This window comes from Hyperolius riggenbachi, chromosome 10 (genome assembly GCF_040937935.1).
Source record: "Hyperolius riggenbachi isolate aHypRig1 chromosome 10, aHypRig1.pri, whole genome shotgun sequence".
NCBI classification, from domain to species: domain Eukaryota; kingdom Metazoa; phylum Chordata; class Amphibia; order Anura; family Hyperoliidae; genus Hyperolius; species Hyperolius riggenbachi.
The window spans coordinates 108,388,233-108,403,866 of record NC_090655.1 but is presented as its reverse complement, the minus strand read 5'-3'; the positions used below and the strand labels follow the sequence as shown (position 1 = coordinate 108,403,866).

General features: G+C 45.3%; 1 protein-coding gene across 1 annotated transcript; it reads left to right on the top strand.

Annotated features, from left to right (window-relative positions):
* Positions 1 to 951: 951 nt before the first annotated feature.
* Positions 952 to 5,561, top strand: LOC137536712 (olfactory receptor 5B21-like). Its single transcript, XM_068258938.1, has 4 exons — positions 952 to 1,071; positions 1,986 to 2,115; positions 2,211 to 2,653; positions 5,067 to 5,561. The coding sequence occupies exons 1-4, from the start codon at positions 952 to 954 to the stop codon at positions 5,559 to 5,561; spliced, it is 1,188 nt and encodes a 395-aa protein (XP_068115039.1).
* The last annotated feature ends 10,073 nt before the right edge of the window (positions 5,562 to 15,634 follow it).

Below are 15,634 nucleotides of genomic sequence, written 5' to 3'. Positions count from 1 at the left end.
AGTAGATGTCGTTTCATATTTTATGGTTTGAGTTTACATCATTCTTAATGTTTAGATTTGAAACTAATTAACTTTACATGTCTCCAGAGAAACAAGAATACAATTAGACATCCAGACAAAAACATGGAACAATGCTAATAAGGAATTGAACTCAATGTATTGAAACATTGTTCAGCTGTGTAGGGAACGTTCCCCAATGTCTGCTTTGTCATGTGCTGCTTGTACTTTTTAACATATTTTGCCCTCCTTCTACTCAAGGTTTTGTCAACTAGTATTCAAATGAATAAAAAAGTTTATTTTATAGACTTATTGGCCCAAATAAACCCACCAATACATTTCACTCATTTCTTGTTTAACTTGGTGTGTGTGTGTGTGTGTGTGGGGGGGGGGGGGGGGGGGCAAAAAAAGGCCTGATTCTTTCTCTCTCTTCTAAAAGCAGCAGTGTGTTGATCTTCTTTCAGATATCATACATATTTATTATTCATATTTGTTTTACTGAAGTTAATTTATACATTCAAGCTAGTTGGGACAGCCAAACATCATGTCCACAGGCATGTTTGCAAATTTTACCACAAAAATGTGTGAAACAACACTTTAGCGGTTATTAGCAAAGTCCCTGTACATGTTACAATCATTTTTGAGAAAATGGATTTGGAATATTTCAAAGAAAAATGTTTTTTAAAGTCAGCAAAATGCCCCCCATACTATGGAGCATGTGGGCTGGTATAGTTTAGGCTGGCTATCAATCTGGCTATCCCAGTCTGCATGGGTGACAAGGGGTTAAAGAGGCTCAGGAGGGGGGACCACAGAGTAATTTTTTTTTCATTTAATTTTTTAATGGCCAGATCACTGTTAACTCCTTTAACTCCTTGTCACCCATGCATGCTGGGATAGACAGTTTGTGGAGCCCAGACTGTGTGGGGATCTGCAGCCTGAGCTATACCAGCCTACATGGTCCATGATATGGGGTGGCTGTGGAAAAAAGAGGCGGCCAAGCCTCCCCCCATTCCCCCAGAGCCGTTGTCCAATCTATGGACAAGAGGCTCTTCCCCATCTCCGGTGCAGGAGGAGGTGGGGCATTTACACCCTGGAGGGGTACATGGTGGCATCTGGGAGTGCCCTTTAAGAGGTGACCTCCAGATACTTACTATCTCCTTAGGTGAAATTAGTATGGGGGTACTGATGTACCCCTTACCCTTTTCCACAAAGAGTTAAAATGAAATAAAAACACAACCATAAAAAGGACTTTAATGTTCTTAACTAACCATAAATATGACCATTTTGTTACTCCCATGGCACTATCCTCAAAAATGATCAAATGCCATAGCCTCTCGATACCGAACAAATGATGGATAACGCCTCATGCGTCGATCCCCGCCCTGATGATCAACAAACAGCACAGCACATGTCGATCCCATTCTCAGTCCTAGACTTGCTATATATAAGTATAGCAAGCCCCAGAGCAATAACAATCTGAATTCTGCTGCAGAATGTAATTTTGCTGACTTTTTTCTGGTCTTCTATGGCATGTTTCCCCTATGGAATGTTGGCATGTTTGGCATGACATATTTGGTCCCCTATGGCTGTTTCCTTTTTGCTGGTCCTCTATGGCATCTCTCAGTCAGAAATGAGATACTAGGAAATATTTCAAATATGGTAATATGGTATGTCCAACCCTTGAATGGCAAACATGCAGTACAAAGCAGCCCAAGGCATGATGCTTAGCCCATTACATAACATAAATCCACATTCACAAAAGTTAATTAATAAATAAATAAATAAATTAGTGGACTAAAAATATATTCTTAAAGCGATCCCGTGCAGAAGCTCGGGTTCAAAATAAGATATTAATCTGAAAAGAGGGAAGCTTTAGGATCCTATTGAGGCTTTCCTCGGTGGTCCAAAGTACCCCATTGCTGAGTGCTGAAGGAAGAGAAGGTGCGTGGTCCTGATATGAATAGTGATAATGCCTCGTCTCTTCTCAGCGACGGGGGACATCAGAGCACCGAGGTCCTGATATGAATAGTGATAATGCCTCGTCTCTTCTCAGCGACGGGGGACATCAGAGCACCGAGGGTAGCCTCAAAAGGATACTGAGGCTTCCCCACTTTTTAGGTAAGTATTTAATTTTGTACCCGAGCTTCAGCTTGGGTACACTTTCATAACAAGTGTTGGAGTAATCTAAGCTCATTTACACGTCTGCATTCTAGGGATGTACCATAATTACTCAGAACATAGCCACCCAGCATATTTTTACATTGAAGGATTATCTGACATCCCAGATGTTCGGTTTACAGTTTTTATTGCATTTTTAGTTATTTATTTAATCATTATCTTTGGAAATGCTAGCATTTTTACCATAATAAGCTGCAATTCCCATCTTCATACCCCAATGTATTTCTTTTTGATGAACCTTTCAGTTATTGACATAGTTTATACCTCCAGTATTTTGCCTAAAATATTGAACATTTTAGCAAGCAGAAATACCACAATCCCGTTTTGGGGATGTATATACCAGATGTATTTCTTTTTGGCGATGGCTTGTGCCGAAGTCCTCCTGCTTTCAGCCATGGCTTATGATCGCTATGTTGCCATATGTCATCCTCTACATTATGTTATTCTGATGAGTTTACGACAAGCTGCTGGGCTTGCAATTACAGCTTGGGCTCATGGGCATCCGCACATATGGCAAAATGGGGCAGACGCCACCCCCTAGCCAGCTGCTGCCCCCCCCTAGCCACCCGAACCCAGAAGTATCGAGCCGCCAGTCAGAGACAGCTCTCAGGGGTACAGTCACTCTCCCTGGGTGGCTGGATGATCAGCGATAGCAGGCAGGGACGGGCGGGCGGCTGTGTTGCCATTTGCCAGCAGTATATTTCTGTCACTGCGAGATCCGTAAATCATTGGACGGGCCGGCAGCTGTGGGCTGGGCATGTTTTCCTGCTCTGATTCTGAGCTAAGGGTCAATCAGAAGCTGCTGTTTCTGTGCTGGGCTACAACAATATGGCGCCGCACAGTTTCAGGGACAGAAGCAGCTCTCTCGGGGGTGACAGTTGAGGCAGCACACTGTACAGGACGGGAAAGCTGCCTGGCCCTACAGCAGCCAGTTGTCCAGGGAGGCTGAGTGATGACAGGGCTTCCAGGGCTATTCAGCATCCCTGGCTCACCTTGCTGACACAGCTGAGGAGGTGAGAGGAGACTGCACAGCAGGGGGATCTTGATGTTAGCACAGCATGCTGGCTTTCCTGTACACGCCCCCCTCCTCCACTATCCTGCAATCTCAGAATCCCAGGGCTAAATGTAACACACTGGAGCTACACAGTCACACTCTCCTGCACTGGATGAGGCTACAAAACAGTCTTCAGGTACAACAGTGTGCTGCTGGACAAAAGGCCTTTTAAAAAAACTGGTGTGCTGTGTGTGCAGTATGTGTGGTGTGGGTGGTTTGTGAGGTGTGTGTCTGTGTGGTGTATGTGATGTGTGTGGTATTTGCGGTGTGCGGTATTTGCAGTGTGTATGGTGTAAGCAGTGTGTGTGTGTGTGTGTGTGTGTGTGTGTGTGTATTTGCAGTGTGTGGTGTGAGCAGTTTGTGCAGTGTGATGTGTGTTCTTTGTGTGGTATTTGCGGTGTAAGCGGTTTGTGGCATGTGGTGTGTTCAGTATGTGTGGTGTGGGCGGTTTGTGAGGTGTGTGGTGTATGTGATGTGTGTGGTATTTGCGGTGTGTGGTATTTGCGGTGTGCGGTATTTGCAGTGTGTATGGTGTAAGCAGTTTGTGCGCTGTGGTGTACAGTATGTGTTTGTGCAGTGTGTGTGGTGTATGTGATGTATGTGGTATTTGCAGTGTGTATGGTGTAAGCAGTTTGTGTGCTGTGGTGTGCGGTATGTGTTTGTGCAGTGTGTGGTGGTATTTGCAGCGTGTGTATGGTGTAAGCAGTTTGTGCGCTGTGGTGTGCAGTATGTGTTTGTGCAGCGTGTGGTGTATGTGATGTTGTGTGTGTGTGTGTGTGTGTGTGTGTGTGTGTGTGTGTGTGTGTGTGTGTGTGTGTGTGTGTGGTATTTGCAGTGTGTATGGTGTAAGGGCCCGTTCACACTGCACGCGTTTCCAGCCGCGTTTTGGAAACGCGTGCAGGTGGCCAAAACGCACGACATCAGACATTGCATAGAGTGCAATGTCTGATGTTCACACAGCATGCGTTCCGGACCTGTGCGGTCCGGGAACGCATGCTGCACGCAGATTTTACAAAAACGCGCGGCTGTCCCATTCACTTTTCAGTGATGGGATCAGCCACGCAACGCATACGAACGCGGACATGCGTGCGTTCGTACGCGTTGCGGTCCGCATGCGTTGCGGTCCGCATTTTGTAGTCTGAACGGGCCCTATGCAGTTTGTGTGCTGTGGTGTGCGGTATGTGTTTGGTTTGTGCAGTGTGTGTGGTATTTGCACTGTGTATGGTGTAAGCAGTTTGTACGCTGTGGTGTGCGGTATGTTTGGTTTGTGCAGTGCGTGTGGTGTATGTGATGTGTGTGGTATTTGCAGTGTGTATGGTGTGTGTGTGTGTGTGTGTGTGTGTGTGTGTGTGTGTGTGTGTGTGCTGCATTGCTGCCTGTGTAAAACATGTTTTTGGAATCCTCTGACTAGCACTGATCTGCTCTTCAGCCGTAGCTCGCATATTTGGTTTTTGTTATATTTTTGGCCTTGCTACAGCGCTTGTGTAGCAGATTTGACATTTGCTCTTTTAGCCGCTGATGTGATGTAACTGATCATATTTTAATATTTACTGCAGGAAGGCATTATTGAGATCTAGTCAGTGTGGGAGGGAATGCTCCTGCTACTGCTCAGAATGCTCCTGCCAAATATTTATTGTGGGCATTATTTTTTGTAGAAAAGGGGGCTTCATCTAACATTTTGCTGGGTGGGCCCACCTCCACCACTTCTAAGTTCCTGTATATTTGGCTCCACCCATGACCACGCCCATGTTCTGTTGCATGGCCACGCCCATTTTTGGCGCGCCGCATTGCTTTGTCCCCCCCACTTTTGCCTCCCCCTGGAAAAATTTCTGCGGACACCCATGCTTGGGCTATTGGTTTTATAGATCTGAGTGGCCATGCTGTTCTGATATCCAAGCTAAACTTTTGTGCCTCAAACCTTATTGACCATTTCTTCTGTGATGTCATTCCACTGTTGAAGATCTCCTGCAGTGACACTTCTGAGGTGGAGCTGATAAACTACTTAGAAGGGAGTCTCATATTGTCTGTTGCTTTTATGCTTACCCTTATTTCCTACATATTCATTATATCTACTATTATAAAGATAAAGTCAGCAGAAGGTCGCCAAAAAGCTTTTTCTACGTGTTCTTCTCATCTGACCTGTGTTGTTATATTTTATGGAACAATAATCTGTTTGTACATGAGACCAACAACAAGTTACAATCCAAAATATGACAAGTTTTTTGCACTTCTTTATGCCATATTGGTCCCCGTATTAAATCCTGTTATCTACAGCTTGAAAAACCATGAAATAAAAAGTGCATTGTTGAAATATAAAATGAAACTGGTCTGAAGCACAGGCCTTCTTACCTTGAATACAAAATGTGGGCTACCAAATTATACCAAACCAGATGTGTTTATGCTAATTAATCTTTAAATATGGCAATAGTTATGCAAATCAAGACTATTCCACTTACAATGTTATAAAAATTTAGCAAATTTAATTTTGAAACACGTTTAGTAGTTGAACATATTGTCCTTCTGCAGTGAGTCTTTTAAGATCTATGAGCTACCCCTTACAGCTAACCTGAAAAAAACTCATCTCAAACATCTCAACATCTATATATAGTTCAATTAGGATGTTTCCAACATGGATAATCATTGTGAATAGACATTTGTGTACATCATATTAGGCATAGCACCATATACATCATTAGAGAATTATTTCTAGGTAAACCACTACCATGTTCACATTATAAGCATCACATACCACAATTTGACCTTTCCTCCATCAATATCCTGTCCTGGATTAGATTACCCTTGTTCAACTATCCTATATCAAGTTTACTATTTGCCTGTCTTTCACAATATGATGGGAGGATCACTCTCCAACAACCGTTCCTGGTACCATTTCGTTAATTGAAAGATATTAGGGATCTATAGTTTAGTTTGAGACTCCAAATTACCAATCAAACTTTCCCAAATTTTGATGCATTTCATAGTTCTTTCCTTAGTTTGTAGGGACGTTTCTACCTAGTCAATCAAAAATATATTACCGAATGTTTTGCACCATCAGATGCACCTGACCATAAGATGCACCTAGATTTAGAGGACAAATGTTGAGGGAAAAAATTACTACACCTGATGAGTCAATGGTGCAGAGGCATCTTGTGGATCTTGTCCCCCCAAGATGTCTCCCCCTCCTAAGATACTTTCCCTACTAACCAGTTTCCCAGGGCCCTAGCACAGGGTGCTAGCCAATGCAATAACACCAGCGCTAGGTGCCAAGTCCCCCAATGCTATCTCTCTGGCATCCCCACTAAAAAATATCCCTGAGACTTGTAAGGTGCAGTAATCCTACGGCAATTGCAGAGTGCACTGCAGAAGCCTTAACCTCTCCAGCCATTGCACGCTGAGCCGTCTGTCTTGTGTCTTCTTCACAACACATGATGGAGGGCTCAGAGTGCATCAGCTGGAGAGAAGGGGGTTTCCACTGCGCACTCTGCAATTGTCACAGGCATTAGCTGGAGGGCTGCATGGTGGGGACAGGACACCTGGCACCGGGCCCAATGGGGATTACAGGTAGTCCTTGTTAACGAACGAGATAGGGACTGTAGGTTCGTTCTTAACCTGAATCCATTCTTAAGTGAGAACGCTGTGATATCTCTGTCCCCTTTGCCTCCTATGTGCCCCTCTTTGCCTCCAGTGTCCCCCTCTGTGCAAGAACCTGTATGTCACATGATGTACAGGAAGCAAAGCGATGCTGCATCTAGCGGTGCTGTATGTGGCTATATGGAGCAGGAGGCAGAGAGCGGAGGACAGACAACATTGGACTCAGTTCAGGGGTGAGTCCAACACCACTGCTGCTGCTGTGAGGGCATGCACTGGCACTTGGGGAAAGTTTGAAGCCGCTTCTTCAAACTTCCCCCATGCGGAACTTATGTCATATTGACGGGATCGGGCCGCTCATATTGGCGGATCGCTCCTATATTGGGCATTCGCAAACCAGGGACTACATGTATTCAGTCCATAAGATGCAATGACTACCCCCCCCCCCCCCCCCCCCACACACACACACACACACACACACAAACACACACCTCTTTTCGGGGAGAAAAAGGACCAAAAGAATACAGTGTATAATTTCTATTTAACCCCTCTGTCGGTAATCCTGAACTGAGCTCAGGCTGAGTGACAGCAGCTCAGAGCAGTAAGCTCAGTTCAGGCTGGCTAATGCCGCCTCCAGCGCTGGTTTCCTGGGTCCTGCGCATGATCAGCGCTGGCTAGTGGGACCCAGGCTTCTACCCCACGGCCACCAGGTACCCCAATATTTCTGCAATTCTTCCAGGGACCCGGCGGCCAATCAGGATGGCGGATAGGCAGTGTGCAGCAGTACGGCGTGATGTCAGGGGGCGGCGTGGGGTCATGGAGGAGGAAGGGGAAAAAATAATAAAAAATATGATTGGCTGAAATTAGCATTGTATTGGATACGAGTAAGTTTGTATCCAATGCCATGTTGCCATTTGCTTCCTGGCTGTGGCTGAGCTAAGTGCTGTGATCTGTGTGATTTGCTGATTTGCTGATCTACTTTTCTGCCTACCTGTTACCGATTTTTACCTGGATTTTGACTATTCTCTCTGCCTTCTGCCTGCACTGATTTTTGCCTGGACTTTGATTGATTTACTGTTGCCGATTGTTGCTTGGATTTTGGCTATTCTCTCTGCCTTCTACCTGCACTGTTTTTTGCCTGGACTTTGATTAATTTACTGTTGATGAGTCTTGCCTGGATTTTGACTACTCTCTCTGCCTGCTGCCTGTACCGACCTCTGCCTGGGTTTGACAACTCTCTCCCTGTCATTTGCTCCAACCTCTGCCTGCCTGTGTTTGACCTATTGCATATCTCAGTGTCTGTCTCATACTCCACATACAGAGCCCACTGGCACTGACCCACACCTGTGTGTGTGCCCACTTCTAGTGATATAATTGTGTCCCACATTACACAACAAGAGTACTATCACTACTGCTCCAGGGCCTCCGTTATCACTGTATTGTGTTTGACCTGTTGCATATCTCAGTGGCTGTATAATACTCCAAAGACAGAGCCCACTGGCACTGACCCACACCTGTGCCCACTTCTAGTGATATAATTGTGTGCCACATTACACAAGCAGAGTGCTACCACTACTGCTCTAGGGCCTCTGTTATCACTGTATTGTGTTTTGAACTATTGCATATGTGATACTCCACAGAGGCCAGTGGCACCCACTCACAGCTGTGCCCACCACTGATAAATAATTGTGTGCCATGTAAGACACAATCAGAGTACTAATCGAGTGCCTGTTATCACTGTATTGTGTTTGAAGTATTGCATATCTCAGTGTATGACACTACACAGCCCACTGACACCCAGTGCTGTGCCCACTACTTATATAATTGTGTGCCACCTTAGACACAATCAGAGTACTACTAATCCAGGGCCTTATTTACCACTATATTGTGTTTCACCTATTGCATATCTCAGTGTGTGACATTAAAAAATGCTGTCCATTAAAATGTAAGTTACACATTTTTGCTTAGCTGCTCCCAAGGTTACACATATGTTGTTTTTAATTTAGGTTAGGCCACTTGCCCGGAGGTCTGCCTCACCGTGGCGCAAGTGTCCAGTATATTATACTTTGCATGCAAACTATAGTGGAAGCCAAAGTTCCTCCATAGTATAATAAATGTAGCATTTGTTTGGGGCATGCATTTTCAGCCTAATAGAGGCGGTGCATACCTGAGTGATTAACCAGTCAGTTGCAGCATGTTTTTAGGGATGCACAACCTCCCCCCCTTTTCATAATTTTGCTAGTATGTAACTACCAGGTTAGCTGCTCCCAGCCTGTATTCCTGAGTTTCCCGTTTGCATCATGGTAAGTAATAGTAGTTATATATTTGCATCTGAATTAAATGCAAAGTATGCAGATAGCTTATTATAGGTGCTGCACAAGTGAGCTGTTGGTCATTTCAGATGCAGCCTTTGCAGTATGCGCTGGCCCTCTACTTGCACAACACAGCCCACTGACAACCAGAGCTGTGTACACTACTGCTATTGTTGTTGCTACATTCAGTTGCAGGCATAGTAGCATAGTAATAGGAATGTACTGTGATTTCTGCCCTTTAGGGATTAAAACATGACTCTGCATCAACTAGTAATTTTTGGTGGGATCCCCCTCTGTCATGCCCCTGTCCAAGACCCTTTGAAACAAGTTTTCCATCATCTTTGTGGCCAAAAACAGTCTTTGTAGGTTTCTAAATTTGCCTGCAAAGTTCGTGTGAACTCAAACTTTCCCTAAGGTTCGAATTCGCCGTTCGTGAACCCAAAATGTGATGTTTGTGACATCTTTATAGAGAACCAGAGAAGAAGCACCATCATGTATTTTACCATATTTATCAATAAGAACATGACAGTAAACACCTACTCTGCTCTTTGTTTCATTCTTCTCTGCTAAATCTGCCTGTTATCAGCTTTGATAAGAATCCCTGACTGAGCATTCCGTCTAGCTTTGCCCTGGAATGTTATAGCTGAGTCAGTCTTCTGTGATGCCTTTTCAAGCCCAAGCCTGCCCCCTCCTGGCTGTGCTTTCTTGCTAGAAAGATACATAGTAGCTAGCAGGAAAGCAGGGCCATAAGAGGGTAGACTTGGGCTTGAAAAGACATCACAGAAGACTGACTCAGCTATAACATTCGGAGACAAAGCTAGACTGAATGCTCAGTCAGGGATTCTTATCAGAGCTGATAACAGGTAGATTTAGCAAAGAAGAATGAAACAAAGAGCAGAGTAGGTGTATTACTGTCATGTTACCATTGATATATATGGTAAAAATACATGAGGGTGCTTTGTCTCTGGTTCTCTTTAAAGGGAAGTAAGGGAGAAGTGACAGCTGGGGCAGCCAGCACAATTGTGGTGCAGTTTGGTGGGGGTTTGTAGGTTCATGGAGGGTGAAGTCTATGCTGCCAGGAAATCTGTGCCTATAGGCTCCTGTAATGTACATCCAGGCCTACTTAAAGTGAACCCAAGATGAGCGTGATATGGAGGCTGCAATATTTATTTCCTGTTAAACAGTACCGGCAATATTGTCAGAAACACCTGACCTGCTGCATGCTTGTTCAGGGTCTATGGCTAAAAGTATTAGAGGCAAATGGTCAGCAGAATAGCCAGGCAACTGGTATTGCTTAAAAGGAAATAAATAGGGCAGCCTCTATAACCCTCTTACCTCGGGTTCACTTTAACGCATAGTACGGGCTCTCTCTCCCATCTACCACATCATTTTTAAAGACTTTAACTATTACAAATATTAGTTTATATGCAGTTAACTTATGATGAGCCAAAACCACTAGGCTTTTAAAAGGCACAAAAATAACCCTAAAAGGCCACTTTCTAAAATAATATGATGTGCATCGTTCCTGTATGTTGCTGAAAAGGCAATCATACATCCAGCGCAGTATGCATAAAGCCTATTCATGTTACAGAAATCATTCCGATTTGTGCAGGATCTCTCATTAGATTGTACTTATGGTGCAGTAGTGACATCTAGTGAAATATACTTTATCTACACCAAGCTAGTTAAAATATTATTTATCTTTTTAAAAAAGAAGGTCCTGAGTAAAAGCTGAACTCCAGATTGTAAAAAATATTGCAAACATCAACCCCTGCTCATTGTAAATTAAAAATATATTTTTTTAAATAAACTCAAAGCCTCAAAATTATTTAAAAAATGAGCTTCTCTTAGTGCTTGGTGGTGGCACTCAAACCACACCGGAACTGAGAGCGATATGGATGCTGCCATAATTATTTCCTTTTGAACAATGCAAATTGCCTGGCTGTCCTGCTGAGCCTCTGTCTCTAATACCCTTAGCCATAGGCCCTGAACAGGTATGCATATCAGATGTTTCTGACTGATGTCTGACTGGATTAAAGCAGATCCGAGATGAAAAACTAACTATAACAAGTAACTTGTCTATATATCTTATATAAAGTTTAGATAGTTTACACAGCAAATCTAGCTGCAAACAGCTTCAACAGTTTATGATTATTTATTTCTGTGATACGAGAGCGCCCATATTCTGCTTGTCACATCACATTAGACAGAGTCAAGCTGATCTGTATCTCCAGTCCTCAGTCTGTGAAAACTCCACTCCCCTCTGATACTACCTCCTCCCCTCTGCCTCTGAAATCTCTGGCTAGTAACCTCCTCCTCCTCCTGCCCAGACTTAGCTCCCATAAGCCCTTGCTACATGAGTCTGAGAGTGTCAAGGCTCTCTGGAGAAACTGTGGGCAAGGCTTGTTTACTTTATAGGGAATTAGAGTATTAAAGAGAACCCGAGGTGGGATTTCATTATATTAGTGGGGCGCAGAGGCTGGTTGTGCGCACTATCACCAGCCTCTGTTGCCCTATGGTGTGCCCCCAGGACCCCCCTGCGATCTGCTGTCCCCTCCGCCGTGCTAGCGACACACAGCGTGTCGCCAGCACAATGTTTACCTATGCAGTGTCTGTTAGCGCCGCTCCCCCGCCTCCTCTGTATCGGCGCTACCCGCCCACGTCCCTTCCCTCCCGCTGATTGGAGGGAAGGGACGCGGGCGGGTAGCGCCGATACAGAGGAGGCGGGGGAGCGGCGCTGACAGACACGCATAGGTAAACATTGTGCTGGCGACACGCTGCGTGTCGCTAGCACGGCGGAGGGGACAGCAGATCGCAGGGGGGTCCTGGGGGCACACCATAGGGCAACAGAGGCTGGTGATAGTGTGCACAACCAGCCTCTGTGCCCCACTAATATAATTAAATCCCACCGCGGGTTCTCTTTAAAACAAAAAAAAAGTATTTGGCTTGAGGAATGCCCTATAAACTATATGAAAGAAACACAATTATGCAATAAGTAAAAGTTTATCTCCGATCCACTTTAACCATATGCTTGTTTCGGGTGTGTGATACAGACACCACTGCAGCCAAATCAGCAGGACTGCCAGGCAACTGGTATTGTTAAAAAGGAAATAAATACGGCAGCCACCATATCCCTCTCAGTTTAGGTGTACTTAAAGGGAAGGTCCAAGCAAAAAAAAAAAATGAGATTCACTTACCTGGGGCTTCTACCAGCCCCATGTAGCCATCCTGTGCCCTTGTAGTCACTCACTGCTGCTCCAGTCCCCCGCTGGCAGCTTTCTGACCTCGGAGGTCAGGGCCACATTGCATACATTTTTACGCATTCCAGCTAGTGCAGGAACAAAACTTTACGCGTTTCACCACTAACGCGTAAAAATGTATGTGTTAATGTTCCTGCACTAGCGGGAATGTGTAAAAATGTACGCAATTCGGCCCTGACCTCCGAGGTCAGAAAGCTGCCAGGGGGGGACTGGAGCAGCAGTGAGTGACTACGAGGGCACAGGATGGCTGCATGGGGCTGGTAGAAGCCCCAGGTAAGTGAATCTCAATTTTTTTTTTTGCTTGGACCTTCCCTTTAAGCAAATTTTCAACTGGCGAGGGTTATTATTGTGACCTCATTAAACTCTGATTAACAAGACTGTTACATATGTGTATGATGCTATACGGCATGTGCAATTCCTGGAAAAAGAAGTTAATCTTTCAGATGACTGAAACCCATGCCCGTTTGTATGGGTGGGCAGGGCGGGGCTTTGCCCGGAGCGCAGTGGTGGTGGGGGCAAATGCAGACCTTGTAACTGTTTAAGTTCAGTTACCACGCTGATCCACATGCTGCATTTTCTTTCTAGTTCCTTGCATCCCAGGTCTCTCAATGGTAACAATAAAAGCGCTCTCTTGGGTGTGCTGTTACTAGTGAGCGATCCGGGATGTGAACTACCAGGAAGTAAATTTGGCATGTGGATCCCTACAAGTAAGTGAACATAAACGCTGACAAGGTCTGCATTCACCAGCTTCCCCAATCCAGTAAATTATAGAGCTATATACATAAAAGATGAGACTGGGGAACTGCTGGATAAAATGGCAGTATCTTCTGCACTTGCACCATGGCAAATGTGACAGTAGAAGAGACAGAGATGCCATGGCAGTGCTTGTAGCTGTATGCACAATGGTTACAGGTAAGAGTGGCACAGACTGGCAAAGAAGTTAAAATGCCGTCATGCTAGAAGGAAGGGGGCAGTAGAAATAGTTGACAATATCACAGAAGGTTAGAAACACAAACACTGGTGCACATGGCAGATGGGGGCCCCAAGCTCTGCCACCACCCAGGACCTCCAAAGTCTCCATGCAACTCCAAGATGGAGAGTGCAAGTTGTCCCCGATGCTCCCACCACCAGAGGATTCACCCACACTGCCTCTATATAGACACAAGAAGCAAATGCTCACTCCCAACCAGCAATCTGTCATTTTATATGGTCCACAAACAGCCCATTAGCCAATCAAGTGCAAGTAAACACCCGTGTCTGCAGTACCAAATCTAGCAGGAATTGCATAAGTTCAGCAACATTCAGGTGAGAGGGTTCGGTCGGACATAATCATAGATTATGTCACCAACAGGGGGCACCACATGCAGGTATACCTCTCACATTGCCCCCCTCCCTAACTAACCACTTACCTGATACTGCATCCAGTATGCAAGGAGAAGTCACAAAAACTCTTCTGGAAGAGCCAGGCCATCAGCTACTGACAAATTGTTCTCATCCAAATTACTAGAGTGATATAGCTATGCAAAGTTGGCTATCTAATGCTCTACTAACTTCCTATGTTAGTATCTTCAACCTCACTCATCCCAGCCACTGGACTACAACAGTCCTTACCAAAGTTTTTTAATGATCTTCTAACAGCTGAGTCCAAAGGCTAATACTCCATACCAGCTTTTTTGGTCTCTCATCTATGTTTGACATTGTTGGCCACTCTCTACTTCTATAAACATTGGCCCGGCTCTTACTTTGTGTCATATTCAAATTCCTGCTCCACTCAACACCTTCAGTTTCTTGGTGTACCTCAAGGCTCTGCCCTTCGTCCCATTCATTTCTCTGCCTATAGACATATTACCAGGCTCATTTTGATTTAAATACCATTCTGTGAAGGCAAATCTGTTTGTCAGCTCTTTACTTTAATACCCTACCAACTTGTATTTTTCTGCTGTATAATAATAATTGATGGCCTCTCGTAAAATATTAAATGAGTAAAGCAAAACTGAATATTTTCTTTACAATGTCAATCCACCTCTAGCTGTAAATAATAATACATGTTAAAAAATTCCCATAATCCCAAGTCCTCAATTATAATATATACTGTATTTTTCGGACTATAAGACGCTCTGAGCTATAAGACGCACCTAGGTTTAGTGGACAAAAACAAAGGAAAAAATATACTAAACCTGGTGCATCCATAGTCCAGGAGCATTTTGTAAATGTCATCTCCCCAATTATTATGTCCTCTCGTCCTCCTCCCGTACTGCTGGTGTCCTCCTCCTGTACCCCTGGTTTCCTCTTCCTGTCTCCCCGTGCCCTTTGTGTGTCCCTTGTGTACTCATGCTGTCCCCAGTGTCCTCCATGTGTCTTCTTCCTGTCCCCCTTCTGTCCTCTTGTCCCCCAGTGTCCTGTGTTTGTCCCTTGTGTCCTCCTGCTGTCCCCAGTTTCCTCCTTGTGTCCTCCTCCTGTCCCACTTGTTTACTTCTCCTGTACCCCAGTACCCCCTTATGTCCTCCTACTGTCCCCCAGTGTCCTATGTTTCCTCCTCCTGTACTCCAGTCCCCAACTTAGGAACGCATGTTGACGCCCTGCTGCATGTCGGGGACTACCTGAATTGCCGGTGTCCTGTATTCCCCCTTTCTCTCTGCCTCCCTGTCACCTCCTGCGTGTTCCCTGTAGTTGCCTCATTGTCCCCTTGCTCGGCTCCCGTGTAGCTGCCCCAGTGTCTCCCATGTGTGCAGTAAATAGCGCCAGTAGCTGCTTGTATCACTCACCAGACAGAGCGTGCCTGCAGAGAACAGCGGCTCCTCTCTCGCTCACCACTTCCCTCTTGTGCTGGTCTTGTGCTGCACAATGACGCGACCAGGAAGTGTGGCTCTAGGAGGAAGGAGTGAGCGAGAGGAGACGCTCCATCTGGTGATTGATACAAGCGGCTACTGCCACTATTTACTGCACACACGGGAGACACTGAGACAGCTACAGTGGGAACATACAGGAGCCCGAGCAAAGGGACATTGAGGCAGCTACAGGGAACTCGCGGCTCGCTACAGAGGCGACAGGGAAGCGGAGAGGGAAAGGGGGAACACGAAGGGGAATACAGAGACACTCAAGACACCAGCAGTGCAGGGAGTCCCCGACATGCGGCTGGGGGTCAGCGTGCGTTTGTAAGTCAGGGACTCCCTGCATTTGTACTATAAGATGCAGGGATTTTCCTCCCGACCTTTGGGGAAGAAAAAATGCATCTTCTAGTCCAA